Raw genomic sequence first — 16,142 nt, 5'->3', positions numbered from 1 at the left:
GAGCGAAGTGCGCCTGCGCGAGCCGGTAATGTCTACACAGGCGCAAGATTTTGCCCGCCTAAATGGATGGCGCCCGAGGCGTCATCCACGTTAATCAACATAGGAGGACAGTGATAGGAGACACAGATTAGGACGCCCATTTAACTTAGAACGGACAATTAACGTACATGGCGGGAGATTTTGTAAAGGTATTTGTGGGGTCTACAAGGGGAGTCAGTGGGTAACGTGACAGGTTTATTTTAATCAGTTGCAGAAATGCACTGCACTTTGACAGGTTCAACGAGAGCAGGTCTTTGTGGGCCGGATCATCGGCGTTTATTTCTCTTCCGACATCCTCCTGGCTTGTCCCCTTTTCTTTGAATATCGCACCATGCTGTCATTGTTGTTTCACAAGAATAACAGGAGTAGATGCACATACAATTTTTTTGTTTGTACAAATTCTCCTGAGTACCCCGATATTCTACATGAGGTGGAAGACAGTTTGGGGGCACGGCAAGGCTCGGAAAGGAGCACAATTTGGAATTTTATAGCACAAAATTGTCTGGAATAGATAAGTCATGTCATGTTTGCAGAGCCCCTGACGTGCCTAAACAGTGGGAACCCCATCCCCTCCACAGGTAACCCCCCACCCCCCTCCCCCCCATTTTGGGATAGAGACCCCTCAAGGAAGTCGTATAAATGTGTGGTGAGCACCTTGAACCCACATGTGCTTCACAGAATTTTAGAACGTTAAGCCTTGAAAATGATAAAATACATTATCATAAAAATATTTGCTTAACCCCAAATTTTTCATTTTCAGATTTCACTATCACAATAATGATTTTTGTTCTACATTGGCCTTATTTTAGGTATATTGACCTCTTATTTTGTATTGCTGGCCAAATTATTGGTAGGCTCATTTTATAATTTATTCAGGCACTATCACAGCTGTACATACCGTACATCCTTGTGACTCTTTTGGGCAATATAGGATTATATTTTGATATTTTTTTTTAGTTACACACCACCCTCCTATCTTTGTGTTCATTATCCTGTGTTAAGAAATGTTATGTTAATAAAGTATAAATTATTTGAATAAAATACCGGTAGCGTGGTTTTTTTTTTTTGGGTATTACGGTTCTCTTTGGAAACCTCATGTATCTGGCACTAATTTATTCTCAGACTGCTACATATGGGCCACACAAGTGTGGGCATGTGGTGAGCTTCTGGTTGTGCTTAAGGGTGCATGTGGCTGTGCTTGGGGTGCTTGTGTGTATTTTGGGGTCTGAAAAATTTGGTGATAAATAGCTAATTCACTTTTGTAAAACTAAATAAGGACCTTGGATTGAACAGTAATAATACATTTCATTTTAACAATTAAGTGTATAATTTTTTTTTTTCATTTTTCTTTTGGGTTTAACAACCTAGGTCAAATTAAATGTTTTGTAAAACGTGCCGTCTTAAATCTGTGTTTAGGTGATTAGTTCTCTTATGAATTGAAGTTAATGTATTAATGGTAGTAAATTAGCATAGGTGTGTTTTTTTTGTTTTTTGTTGACACCTTTAATATATATTGCATCTTACAAAGTTTGTTTTGTCTTTTTCAGTTGCACAGAACAGTGAAAAACTCCAAGACAGTCCTTGTGTTTTTGTGCTGTCTCCTAGACAAGTGGACCTAATAAAGAACTCCAGGTAATGGTTTTGCACAGTATGTATGCTTATATTATAAACCGTATGGCATTATGTACATACCAATTATTATTTTTTGATTTGACATCCTAAAACCTAGTGGGCATCAAGGTTGTGACTGGTAGCTTGGCCTAAATTCTGGATTTATTTTTTTATCATACAGATGCTTAGTCTTTTAAAAAAAATAAATAAAAATGCTGAATTCCCTAGTCTCCTCCATTTAAAAACTGAGTACTACGAGCAGTTCTGGATGCATATTGCTAATCACTGCCTAACAGTCCCTGCATAAACTAGCATAGATAAAGAGATCTTTAGGAAAAGTATTACTAAAGATCTTTTACCGTTTGCCAATGAGCGAAGGCACTAGTCCCCTGGGGGTTATTTCCCCTGGCTTCTCTGCTCCATTAGCATGTTAGTAGGCCCCGGTGTGCTATCATGCTCATAAATGTGCAGTATCAGAGGATGATCTCACTCACCTCTCTGCTGCCATCGCCGTCCGACACTGGATTTCGGCTCAGTGCGCATGACCCCGGACTTTCAATCATGTGCACCACTTCAGTTTGAAGCCAGGACGTGTACACCCGGCTTCATAGTGCGCATGACCTCAACTCCGGAGTCATGCACACTGAGCCGAAATCCAGTGTCGGGTGGCGATGGCAGCAAAGAGGTGAGAGATCATCCTCTGATACTGCACATTCATTAGCATGTTAGCACACCCACAGGGGCCTACTAACATGCTAATGGAGCAGAGAAGCCAGGGGAAATAACGCCCAGGGGACTAGTGCCCTCGCTCATTAGCATACGGTAAGAGATCTTTAGAAATACTTTTTCTAAAGATCTCTATCTATGCTACCAGGTGCAGGGATTAGCAATATACACCCAGAACTGCTTGTGGTTCAGGGCGCATATTGGACCTGACTGGTTCCCTTTAATGTAAAGATGTGTCCTGGATAATTTGAGGTGATATAACTATTTTCTTTCTCCTTTTTTTGTGTAGGGATTTGCATCCTGGCACAAAATCTGTTCAAGTTGTGTTGAGGTAAGTAATTATCTAGACCTTTTTGTCATTTAAAGCGCACCAATCACCAGGATTTTACTATATAACCTAGTGCCAGAATAGCACTGGTACTATCAGGCTGATTCTATACATATAGGTATCAGCTCAGATGTATAGGTTTTTTAAAATTCAAGCAAGTAAAGTTTATATAAATTAGCTGCTTGTTGAGTGACAGCAGCTAGTAGCTATTCATAGTGATTCCCGCCCCCTGTTACTTATGCTAATTCTATTATAGAATCTATTTACTTTGACTTGCAGGACCTATGCTGAGGTCATATCCATGTGACCAGTAGGGGCAGGGCCTCAGCCAACAGAAAATGTTGCTTCCTGGTATCAGCTTTTTTTGGCTGAGGCCCCGCCCCTTCTGGTCACATGTATGACCTCAGCACAGGTCCTGCAAGTCTAAGTAAATAAATTCTGTTTATATGTCATAAGTAATAGGGGGAGGGGATAACTATGAACCCACCCCAGCTATTAGCTGATCCACAGCTGATGTCACTCAACAAGCAGCTAATGTTATAAACTTAACTTGCTTGGACTTTAACCCCTTCACCCCCGGGTTATTTTCAGTTTTTCCATGTTTTTTTTTTTATTTTTTTTATTTTTTTTGCTCCTTCTTCCAAGCGCCATAACTTTTATCTTTCTGTCAATCTTGCCATGTAAGGGCTTATTTTTTGTGAGACGAGTTCTACTTTTACATGAAACCATACGGTTTACCATATAGTGTACTGGAAACCGGCAAAAAAAATTCCCAAGTGCAGAAAAATTGCAAAAATAAAGTGCGATTGCATGATGGTTTTTAAGATATTTTATTCCCTGTATTCAGTCTATGGTAAAACTGATGGTGGAATACTCAGGCAGGCACAAGTTTGTAGACACCAAACGTGTAGAGGTTTACTTTTATCTAAGGGGTTAAAAAAAATTCTGAAGTTTGAAAAAAAAAGCGCTCTTTTTGCGCCATTTTCCGTGATCTGTAGGGTTCTCATTTTTCGGGATCTGTTGCTCAGTGATGGCTTGTTTTGTGTTTTGAACTGACATTTTTATCTGTACCATTTTTGCGCAGAAATGCCGCTTTGATTGCCTGTTATCGCATTTTGCGCAAAATTAGCAACCAAAAATGTAATTTTGGCGTTTTGATTTTTTTTGCCGCTACAGTTTACCGATCAGATTAATTGATTTTATATTTTGATAGATCGGGCATTTCTGAATGCAGTGATACCAAATTTGTGTAATTTTTTATTTTTTAACTTTTATTTTTAATGGGGTGAATAGAAGGTTGATTTGAATGTTTAGGTTTTTGGGTTGTTTTTTTAAAAAAAATTTAAACTTTTTAACTTTTTGTTTATATTTTTTTTTTTTTCTATTTTACTAGCCCCCTTAGGGGACTATAACGATCAGCAGTCTGATCGCTCATTGTATCCTGTAGATCAGAGTAGCATTGCTCTGATCTGCACAAAAGCAGCTCTCCTCTCACAAATGGCCCTTTGCCAGCTGAGGGGAGCTGACTCATGATAGCTACAGGAGTCATCACATAACCCTGTGCTACCATGGCATCCATCGGATCCACGTGATCACATCACGTGACTTCCGATGGAGCCAGGTAAGTGAGTGCTTACCGCGGCCCGCTGTTACATCGCGCTGTGACATTTTCACAGCACGCTGTAAGGGGTTAACAGGCACGAGTGGGTAGCGTATCCACTTGTTCCTAATAGCCGCACATGTCAGCTGTTCAAATCAGCTGACGTGCAGTGATCTCTGCCGGAGGCAGCAGGCAGGGATTAACCAGTCATGAGCCATGACGTACCCAGTTCGTCATATGTCATGAAGAGGTTAAAAAACCAATACATCTGAGCTGACGCCTAAAGGTATGTAGAGAATCAGACTGATAGTGCGAGTATAGCACTGGCTTTAGGTTATATGTGAAAATCCTGATGATTGGTGCGCTTTAGTTCAAACTGTGTGCTACACCTGTTTTTTTTTTTTCTCCCAGAATTTGTTACACTGACACTAGCTGTCCACAAGAGGATCAGTACCCTCCCAACATTGCTGTTAAAGTCAATCACAACTATTGTTCAGTGCCAGTAAGTAAATACTTCCTTACCTAATCACTTGATAGTTATTTCCTCCCTTTTGCTTTCTGTAGCATTGGGCTTCATTAAACATTAGTTTTATTCCATTAGGGCTATTACCCATCCAATAAACCTGGTGTTGAACCTAAGAGGCCGTGTCGCCCAATAAATCTTACCAATCTCATGTATCTGTCTTCAGCTAGCAACAAAGTGACTGTCACATGGGGAAACTATGGAAAGGTATGTGTACTTAAGTCTTCATTTTTATAAACCATGTATTCTCTATGGTAGAGGAGTTTCTATAATTTGAAGTAAACAGTTTGTCATTTTCTTTAAATTCTTGAAATTCAATTCTATTATAGGGGAGTATACAGCTAAGTTGATATTTCGTTTTTCAGGGTTATAGGGCCTATACCTCCCTTGATTTATCCCTGCCTGACAACGGAGGTAGAAGTCACCTTAATGTTTTGGGTGCCCCCGTTCCGAGGCGGCTGACCCTCATTGCCCCTGTCATTATCACATGACTAAACCCACCACCAGGTGCAAGGTGCTTAAAAATATTCACATAGTCGTATGTCAAATTATCTATGGTCAGACCTCGATCCCATACAAAAATATATATGTCAATCCCCAATTGCACAATGATATAAAGGGGATACGTATGGTTAGGGTCCTAATCCCACATGTAAATAATTGGCCTAAATATCCCAGTTACTTATCTGCTGGGACTGGTGTTGATTCCGACGCGTTTCCCCCCGGCGTATTGGGGTTCATCAGGGGATATACAGAAAAGACTTATGATGTATCCGATCGATTAGGCCATCAATCTTAGTCCTCTTATTTGCCCTCAGAGCAGGTAAATGAACAAGGGTAGCTGTATTGGATCCCATCTAATGGGTCAGAGCCCCATGTCACTTGCAGGCTGCGTCGCTGTTCGTCCTTTTAGATCACCACAATAAGTGATCATGGAGGCCCTGTCAGCAGCAGAGGTCTGCAGTGGCGGCATCTCACCGTCCGGTGGCTATATGACAGTGCATACCAACAGTGGCAAGTGTTTATGAAGTGTGAAGGAAATGATTCATGATTTACTAAACATTTTAAAAATATAAATCTGAAAATTGTGACGTTCATTTGTATTCAGCCCCCAGTAATTTGATACTTCTAAGTGACCAATTGCCTCCAAAAGTCACCTAATTAGTAAATTCTCAGTATAATGTCAACTGTTCTCTGAAGGCCTCCGAGATTTGTTTTAGAACATTAGAGATCTAACAGCATCGTAAAATGAGCAACATCTGGACAGGTCAGGGATAAAATTGTGGAGAAGAGTAAAGCAGGGTTGGGTTATAGTTAAAATAAACAAAACACAGTTGCCACAGCTGTGAAAATTGCACAGAGCACTACTCAATACATCACCCAAAAATAGGAGTATGGCACAACTGCAAACCTACCATGACATGGCCGTCCACCTAAACAGATATCCTAAGGGATATTTAGAGAAGCAGCCAAGAGGCCTGTGGATCTCTGCAGCAGGGCTGTATAAAATGGTCAGACTCTAACTTCTAAAATATATAATTGAGTTTAGTGGTTCAATGCAGTAATTGATGAATATTTTTTCATAAGAATTTGGAAAAGTTATGAAATCTATAAATATCTCTTCCATTCCTGATCAACGAATTTAGGCTTTTAGTTGAGATGAATCTGTGTAGCACTGTAAGGAGTGATCCCATTTTACTACAGTAAATTTATCACAAGCATCAGCCATGTACAGTTGAAACCATAAGTTTAACTCCACTGTAAGAGGAAGGAAGTCATGATAGTGACAGGAGTCATCACATGACCCTGTGCTACCATGACAACCATCGGCTCCCCATTATCATGTCACGGGACCTCCATTGGCAGTGGGTAAGTGCACGTTACCCGCTGCGGGCACTTACATGGCACTGTCACATTTTGACAGCACGATCTAAGGGGGTGAGAGGTGCGGGTGGATTGCGGACCCACACACGCCTGACAGACGCATATATGAGCTGTTCAGATCAGCTGACATGTGCGGGGGCTCACCACAGCAGCCGGCGGTGATTACCTCGACAGGAGCCATGACATCCCCAGTACGTCCAATGTCATAACGAGGTTAAGACGCTCTGTAACCAGTTTGGCAGTTTGCTTCAGGTCATTGTCCATTTGGAAGACTCATTTCCGCCCAACCTTTAAGTTCCTGGCTGATGTCTTGAGATGTTGCTTCAGTATTGCCAAATAATCTTCTTTCCTCATGATTCCATCTATTTTGTGAAGTGCACCAGTCCCTCCTGCAGCCAAATGACCCTACAACATGAAGCTGCTGACCCTACACCATGAAGCTGCCACCACCGTGTTTCACAGTTTGGATGGAGTCCTTAGACTTCAAATCTTCTCCCTTTTTCCTCAAACTGTAACGATGGTCATTATAGCCAACCAGTTCAAGTTTAGTTTAGTCAGAATACATGACCTGTCTCTTAAGGCCTATGTTCCTGTGAGGATATGGCTTTTTTTCTGTTTCTTTTGAAGTAATTGTTTTTTCCTGGCAGAGTAGCCTTTCAGCCCATGTTGATACAGTTCTCGTTTCACTGTGGATAATGCCACAATCTTACTAGCTTTCACCAGCATCTTCACATGGTCTTTTGCTTTTGTTCTTGGGTTGATATGCACATGTCTGACCAAAGCACGTTAATCTCTGGTACAGAGAACCCGTGTCATTCCTGAGCGGTATAATGGCTGGACATTCCCATCTTTGTACTTGAATGAGACCCCTTCAGGTATCTGGAAATTGCATCCAAGGATGAATCAGACTCTTATAAGTCCACAAGTCTCTTCCTGAGATCTTCGCTGATTTCTTTTGACTTTCCCATGATGCTACACAAAAATGCAGTGTGTTTCATTTGTGCATTAAAATACATCCACAGGTCTGTACCTAATTAACTCAGACGCTTCAAAAGACACGACATCATATGGGCTGTCCCATATTGTTTTAAAGGCATAGTACTTTGTGTATGTAAACTTTTGACTTTGCAGAAAGTAATAAAAATGCCTCTCATTCTCTCATTATTCTGGCATTTGGCAAATAGAAATACTTTTGGTTCCTAATTGACCTAAAACAAGAAAGGTTTATTCTGATTTCATGTCAGATAGAGAAAAACCTGCAGATGTCTGTATAGAGAGTGGATGGAAACTTCTGGTTTCAACTGTATGAGGGAGTTGGAGTCGGAATCCGGGAAATTGAGTATGAGTTGGAGTTTTGGCTTACTGACTCCACAGCCCTATTCTGCAGCTCCTCAGTAGTGACTAAGTGGGCGAATCTGTGCACAGGACAAATATTAGTCACATACTCCACAAATCTGGCCTTTTTATGGAAGTGACAAGAAGAAAAGCAATTTTTGAAGGCAAACCATACCTAAGAAGTTTAATTTGCAATTTGCTAAGAAAAGACAGATCAAAGCATCTTCATGTGTGTAAATGGCCCAGTCAGAGATGAATCCCATTGTGATTGCGTGACTTAAAATTGCTGTTCAGACGTTCTCCATCCAATCTCAGAGCTAGAGCTATTTTGCAAAGAAGAATAGGCACATTTTTCAGCCTCTAGAGGTGCAAGACTGGTAGACATACCCCAAACTACTTGCAGTAGCAATTGTAGCTAAAGGTGGTCCTGCAAAATATTGTCTCTGGGGCTGAATCCAAATACACATTCTAATGATCAGTTTGATATTTTTAAATTTATTTAGAAAATAATGTATAATTTCCGTTGCACTTGACAAATACTATATAGTGTTGATATATCAAATAAAATATATTTGTTTTTGGCTTTAACAAGAAAAAAAAATGTAGGAGAGTTCACAGGGTATGAACACATTTTCAAGGCACTATATATTCCCTACAATATTATAACAGAAGCTGACTGGTTCCAGCAGATTTAATTAGTCTTCAAAAAACCTTTCCATAAGTTAACCATCACAACCTTCTGTGTAAGAGTTGTGTAATCTCACTGTGCTCACTGTAAAGCATGATGATGAGGATGATGATGGATGAGGATGATGAGGATGATGATGGATGAGGATGATGATGGATGATGATGGATGAGGATGGATGAGGATGGATGAGGATGGATGAGGATGGATGAGGATGGAGGAGGATGGAGGAGGATGGAGGAGGATGGAGGAGGATGGATGAGGATGGATGAGGATGGATGAGGATGGATGAGGATGGATGAGGATGGAGGAGGATGGATGAGGATGGATGAGGATGGAGGAGGATGGAGGAGGATGGAGGAGGATGGAGGAGGATGGAGGAGGATGGAGGAGGATGGAGGAGGATGGAGGAGGATGGAGATGGATGGATGAGGATGGATGGATGAGGATGGATGGATGAGGATGGATGGATGAGGATGGATGGATGAGGATGGATGGATGAGGATGGATGGATGAGGATGGATGGATGAGGATGGATGGATGAGGATGGATGGATGAGGATGGATGGATGAGGATGGATGGATGAGGATGGATGGATGAGGATGGATGGATGAGGATGGATGGATGAGGATGGATGGATGAGGATGGATGGATGAGGATGGATGGATGAGGATGGATGGATGAGGATGGATGGATGAGGATGGATGGATGAGGATGGATGGATGAGGATGGATGGATGAGGATGGATGGATGAGGATGGATGGATGAGGATGGATGGATTGAGGATGGATGGATTGAGGATGGATGGATGAGGATGGATGGATTGAGGATGGATGGATTGAGGATGGATGGATGAGGATGGATGGATGAGGATGGATGGATGAGGATGGATGGATGGATGAGGATGGATGGATGGATGAGGATGGATGGATGGATGAGGATGGATGGATGGATGAGGATGGATGGATGGATGAGGATGGATGGATGGATGAGGATGGATGGATGAGGATGGATGGATGAGGATGGATGGATGAGGATGGATGGATGAGGATGGATGGATGAGGATGGATGGATGAGGATGGATGGATGAGGATGGATGGATGAGGATGGATGGATGAGGATGGATGGATGAGGATGGATGAGGATGGAGGATGGATGAGGATGGAGGATGGATGAGGATGGAGGATGGATGAGGATGGAGGATGGATGAGGATGGAGGATGGATGAGGATGGAGGATGGATGAGGATGGATGAGGATGGAGGATGGATGAGGATGGATGATGAGGGATGATGAGGATCTATCTCCCTGGCACATCTCTGTTCTGACCATTGTTAACCTAATTTCTTATGCCTTGATTATGTAGCACCATCAGTAGTCCTCCCGCCCACCTGTCAGTGCCGGCTGCTGCGCTGAGAAATGGGCGGGAGGATGGGCGTGCATATGTAATGAGCGGGTCCACGAGGTCACAGCAGGCTGCTACAGCCTGCTCGTGCCCCTGATGACCCGCTCCACCGCAGCACCCTCATTCCCCGCAGCCACAGTCAGACCATAAGACGCACCCCCAACTTTCCCCCAACATTTGGGGGGAAAAAAGTGCGTCTTATGGTCCGAAAAATACGGTAATATTTTTCATGGTCAGAATAGAGTAGCAAGCTGAGTTTTATTTCATAAAACTGATCTTGACTAATGCTAAAGGATCCCTCGTGGCTCCTGTAATCCTGATGCCAGTGTGTACAGCGTGGCCTCTGGCTCCTGGAACGGTCATGTCAGCGGCAGCTTTAGTTTAGTCCGTCCACAATTAATCAAAAGTAACAAATGTCTCTAGTCATGTTGCTAGCTTTGAACAATTGCCTACTTATTTTTGCTTTCTTGAACAGAGTTATTCTGTGGGCTTGTATTTGGTGAGACAGAGAACCTCATCTGAACTTCTACAACGTTTAAAAACCATTGGTGTGAAGCATCCAGAATTGTGCAAGACTCTTGGTAAGATTTGGTTTGGAGACCAACAATTCATAGCAGTACTGCAATTTTTCCCTGAAATGTCAGTGTGGTCCTTAATTTTTTTCTCATGGTGCTAGGAGAAAGGAATGTTTATATCTTTGTTATAACAACCTATATTAAAACCGTTTTCTTCTTTTCCTCAATAAATGTAGTAAGGGATAAACTGCGTCTAGATCCAGACAGTGAGATTGCTACTACTGGCGTCAGAGTATCACTGATTTGTCCGGTAAGACAATAGGAGCTGTGACTGGCATGAAATTATATGCATTGCTATACTTGAAAGAAGCTGTAATTCTGTTTATTAACTTTTGAATGGGATGGTGCTGCAAGATCAGCAATGGCTGTCTACATAAGTGGCGTTTTCCCTTTTAAAATAAAAAACAAAAAAAACCTTTTTTTCCTAAAATAACTTTAACAAATAAGGGTTTATGTAATGCACTACAGATGATTTTTTATTTTTCCCTCTGAAAACGCACACTGAAAGCTTAACCTCTTCACGACTGGCCGATTTTTTTTTCGCTTTCCTTTTTTTTTTTCACCATTCTTCTTCCGAGAGACGTAACTTTTTTATATTTTTCAGTCAATATGGTCATGTGAGGGGTGATTTTTTGCGGAACGAGCTGTACTTTTAAAGGCAAGCATAAGTTTTACCATATAGTGTACTGGAAAACTGCAAAAAAAATCCAAATGCGGAAAAATTGCAAAAAAAAGTGCAATAGCACTATTGTTTTTGAGATTTTATTCACTGTGTTCACTATATGGTAAAACTAATGTGTGGGTATGATGTCTAAGGTCAGTGCGAGTTCGTAGACACCAAACATGTATAGGTTTACTTATAAGGGGTTAAAAAAAATCGGAAGTTTGTCTGAAAAAAGTGGCGCACATTTTACGCCGTATTCCGTGACCTGTAGCGTTATTTTTCAGGATCTATGGCTCTGTGGTGGCTTATTTTTTTGCGTCTTGAGCTGCCGTTTTTAACGGTACCATTTTTGCGCACATGCTACGTTTTCATCGCCTGTTATTGCATTTTGCGGAAAATTTGTGGCGACAAAAAACATAATTTTGGCATTTAGAATTTTTTTGCCACTACGCAGTTTACCAATTAGATTAATTGATTTTATATTTTGATGGGGCGTTTCTAAACATGTGTTTTTTTTTTTTAATTTTTTAAAACTTTTCTTTTTTGCTGATCACAGCTATACAGCTGTAAACAGCAGATATGCTAATTTTCTGCCTCACTCAGCTCCAGGCCGAGTGAAACCGAAAGTTATTCATGTGAGCCACAGGAGTCATCACATGACCCTGTGCTACCATGACAACCACCGGAAGTCACGTGATCACGTCACGTGACTTCCGGTATCGGCCGGTAAGTAAATGTTTACCGCCGATGCCATTATAATGGCGCTGTTACATCTTGACAGCACCATTTAAGAGGTTAAACGGCATGGGCAGATAAAGTTTCTACTCGTGCCTAGCAGGCACACATCTCAGCTGTGAAAATCAGCTGAGATGTGCGCCGATCGCGGCAAGCTGCCGACGGCAGACCGCGAGCAGTAACACTGACTGCTAGGACGTAATATTACTGCCTGCAGTCGTTAAGGGGTTAAAAGTATGACAGTTGTCAAAGTATCATTGCTGCAAGCTGTAGATATTAATGCATTTCTGTTTTTCAGCTTGTAAAAATGCGCCTAACAGTACCATGTCGGGCAGAGACCTGTGCCCACCTGCAGTGCTTTGATGCAGTCTTTTATTTACAAATGAATGAAAAAAAACCGACGTGGACATGTCCTGTGTGTGACAAACCAGCTCAGTATGATCAGCTTATAATTGATGGGTAAGATGGTCATTTTTTTGGACACTAAAGATCTTGTATGAGAAAATAGGAGAATAAAGTGTTTGGTTTTGTAAACAAATGCAATAATTTTTATTAATGACATAGAAATACACTCGAGAAGAGAAGACATAAATAGGCAGGATGGAATAGACTAAAACAGTACAAAGTGACACTGCTGCTGTTAGGGGGAATGGCATGCAAAATTCATGGACACCACTTGGAGTCAGATATAAAAACACCTTAAGGTCACCCAAAGTGCAATAGTGCAAACAAAGAAAGGTAAGGGTGCACAATCAAACTGTTCATGAACTGCTCCTAATGATCAGCTATTTCATTTTATGGCAGAAACAATAAATGGTTATAAATGACTTAGGCTACTTTCACACATCCGGTTTGAGCAGTGCGGCTCAATCCGGCTGTGAAACCTATGCAACGAAAACACCGCATCCTTTGCATACGTTTTTACATGCGGCCCGTCCGGTTTTTTCCAGTTGCGGCACGCTACTGAGCATGCGCAGTGGAAAAAACCGCATGCGGCGAGCGGATGCGTTTTTTTCCGCATCACGCCGCATCCGGCCTCCATAGGTATGCATTGAAAAATGCGTCGCAGCGGCTGGATGCGGTGCGATACAGTGTTTTTTGCCGGAGCAAAAAACGTTGCAGGGAACGTTCGATCCGGCCGCGGCATCGGCTAAATCTGCCGCATGCGGCAAAAACCGGACCGAACGCAAGACCCTGCGGCACAATACGGCACTAATGTAAGTCTATGCAAAAAAAAACACAACCGGCGTTACAAAAGCCGGTTGCGGTTTTTCTGAAGAACGCCGTATTGTGCCGCAGAGCAAAAATCCGGATGTGTGAAAGTAGCCTTGGTGAACAAATGTAGAACTGGCGGAGGAAGGTTGAACTAGATGGACCTAGGTCTTTTTTTTTTTTTTTAGGCTATGTATCTATGTAACATCCATAGTAAGCATTGAAAAAACTCATTGCATGGCTGCAGCACATGTAGAGAGGATGGCCTACATACCCATAGGAAGATTGTAGTAATTCACAGCAGCGTACTTTTAAAAGGTAAAGCAAAAATCCCCAACTTACGTTTTGCTGTCGCATGTGTTAAAGTGCAGCTTGCTTAATCAGGGATAATGATCCCTTATAGATATATCTCTCTATATCTATCATGTCTGATAACACGTACACTAACGCAGCATGTATATATATATATATATATATAATATTATACACACAGTTTTACTAAAGATTGAATTTTATGCGACGTGGCCAGAAGCTTGGATGCACATAAGCAAGCTCTGACTCCAGAGCAGGCAAGCCCCAGCTAGACGTAGGTAGAACCATCCATCACTTGGAGCACCTTCCCTATCACGAAAAGTGCAAGAGGATTTTTTTTTTTTTTTTTAAGCCCTTTCTTGCAGCAGTATTCCGTCCCTGTACTTTCAGGCCTCAATCTACAGGTTCAAGACTACGGCTTTTCCTGTGGACCTTGGCGGACTGCTATACTTGTGATGACCTTCACTCCATTCAGCTGTTAAGATCCTTCTGGAGTTGTGGGGCCTTTTCTCTGTGGCTTGGCGAGGTGAGGGTCGGTGGTGCTCCAGGAGAGCACGTGCGCTTGGCCAGCGGTGATTTCCCAGTACTGACCTCTCATACATTTACACCTTGGGCTGGCCTCAATTATGGTCAGTTATCTTGTGGGCCACTCTATCATACTGCTATTCAAGAATCCTTTTAGATCCCCTGACAATCTGCCTTATATATAAGGGTTGGGACCTCATAACACCCTCTTTATCAACACTGCAACAGAATTGCTGATCTATCCATAAATAGAGGCTGAAAAACTGGAAACCCCATTTTATGAAATCAAACTTCTACAACCAGCTATCGAGTTCATAACGCTCTACTGACATCTGGTGGCTGCTTGTGGGAGTGCATAAAACTTCCTATAATCTAATCATTCCCAGGGTTTTACCACCATCTACTGTTCAAAATGGAATATAACTAGCCCTGGACTTCTAATAACTACTGTCTAACACAGGGTATTGGTCCCGGACTGTGATAGACTTGTGCTACTCTCTCCAGCTTCTCGGTCAGTTTCTGGCTGAATTTCAGTTTCAGCCGTGCAACAAGCCTCATGTTTCCTACCTTTAAAATAAACTTGCTTAGATATGTAGCACGTTAATAGTACTCCATGGACCCAAACACCTGACAAACTTTTTCTACTACCTATAACCACAGGGATGTTCGGATAATATCGGGATTATGGCATAAAATCTTTGTTGTCATTCTCGCATCCAGAAGGCTTGCAAGAGTAATACAATTGGGCGGTTTTTACTAGCTACCATGGCTAGTCCCACCCGGCTAGTATGGCACCGATGCCTAACTTGTCAGCTGGCTCGTGAGGGAGTCGCTACATGTTCTCTGGATGACCCTTACAAGACCGCGATTGACACCGTAACAGAATAACACCCCTTCTCTCTCCTCTCTGGCTGCCTCTTGCCATTCTGTCAATATGAAGCGTTTGGACACACAAATGATTGCAGTTACACTTTGTTATACTCCTGTTCATTTCCTTTGTGTAGTGGAACAAAAAAGACAAATTGGACATAATTTCACTCACAATTTAAAAAGAGCTAGACAAAATTGTTGCCATGTTTCCAAAATTGTTGGGTAACTTTTTATTCAAGCATATGATGCTCGTTCAAACTTGCCTGTGGCAAGTAACAGGTGTAGACTATATAAAAATCACACTTGAAATCAGATAAAAAGGGAGGAGTTGACTCAATCTTTGTATTGTGTGTGTCTGTGTGCAACACTAAACATGGAGAACAGAAAGACCAAACTGTCTGAGTACATGAGAACCAAACCATCCACAATATCAGTTTTTAAAAGTCCATCTCCAGAAATCTTGAAGTTTTTGTCCACGGTGCGCAACATAAGAATTTTACAACCCATGGCACTGTAGCTTCTCTCCCTGGACGTGGACGGCAGTGAAAAATTGAAAGGTAGCAGTGCAGCAAGGCTTACGCCGGATGGTGATTTAGCATCCTCAATCAAGTTCCAAAGAACTTAAAGCTGTCCTGCAGGCTCAGGGGGCATTCGTGTCAGCGCAAACTATGGCAGGAGACCCAGGAGGACCCCACTGCTGACAGACACAAAAAAGCTAGACTGCAGTTTGCCAACATGTACAGTGGGTACGGAAAGTATTCAGACCCCTTTTAAATTTTTCACTGTTCCATTGCAGCCATTTGGTAAATTATAAAAAGATCATTTTTTTTCTCATTAATGTACACGCTGCACCCCATCTTGACAGAAAAAACAAATTTAGAAATTTTTGCAATCTTATTAAAGAAAAACTGAAATATCACATGGTCATTAGTATTCAGACCCTTTGCTCAGTATTGAGTAGAAGCACCCTTTTGAGCTAGTACAGCTATGAGTCTTCTTGGGAATGATGCAACAAGTTTTTCACACCTAGTTTTTCAACACCTAGGGGATCCTCTGCCATTCTTCCTTGCAGATCTTCTCCAGTTCCGTCAGGTTGTATGGTGAACGTGGGTGG

The 16,142-nt window shown here is 41.9% G+C and overlaps 1 protein-coding gene across 2 annotated transcripts in view; it reads left to right on the top strand.

Annotated features, from left to right (window-relative positions):
* PIAS4 (protein inhibitor of activated STAT 4) overlaps positions 1 to 16,142 on the top strand; it is a 104,172-nt gene that overhangs the window by 73,639 nt on the left and 14,391 nt on the right. For both annotated transcript variants that reach the window (XM_075352605.1, XM_075352606.1), the window contains 7 exons: positions 1,587 to 1,671; positions 2,666 to 2,707; positions 4,716 to 4,806; positions 4,906 to 5,034; positions 10,611 to 10,716; positions 10,887 to 10,960; positions 12,408 to 12,568. In XM_075352605.1, the coding sequence (XP_075208720.1) occupies positions 1,587 to 1,671; positions 2,666 to 2,707; positions 4,716 to 4,806; positions 4,906 to 5,034; positions 10,611 to 10,716; positions 10,887 to 10,960; positions 12,408 to 12,568 (688 nt within the window). The remainder of the gene's footprint in view (positions 1 to 1,586; positions 1,672 to 2,665; positions 2,708 to 4,715; positions 4,807 to 4,905; positions 5,035 to 10,610; positions 10,717 to 10,886; positions 10,961 to 12,407; positions 12,569 to 16,142) is intronic.

Source organism: Anomaloglossus baeobatrachus, chromosome 1 (assembly GCF_048569485.1).
Source record: "Anomaloglossus baeobatrachus isolate aAnoBae1 chromosome 1, aAnoBae1.hap1, whole genome shotgun sequence".
In the NCBI taxonomy this organism is placed as follows: Eukaryota; Metazoa; Chordata; class Amphibia; order Anura; family Aromobatidae; genus Anomaloglossus; species Anomaloglossus baeobatrachus.
The sequence above is the reverse complement of the archived record's forward strand: the minus strand, read 5'-3'. Positions and strand labels throughout refer to the sequence as shown.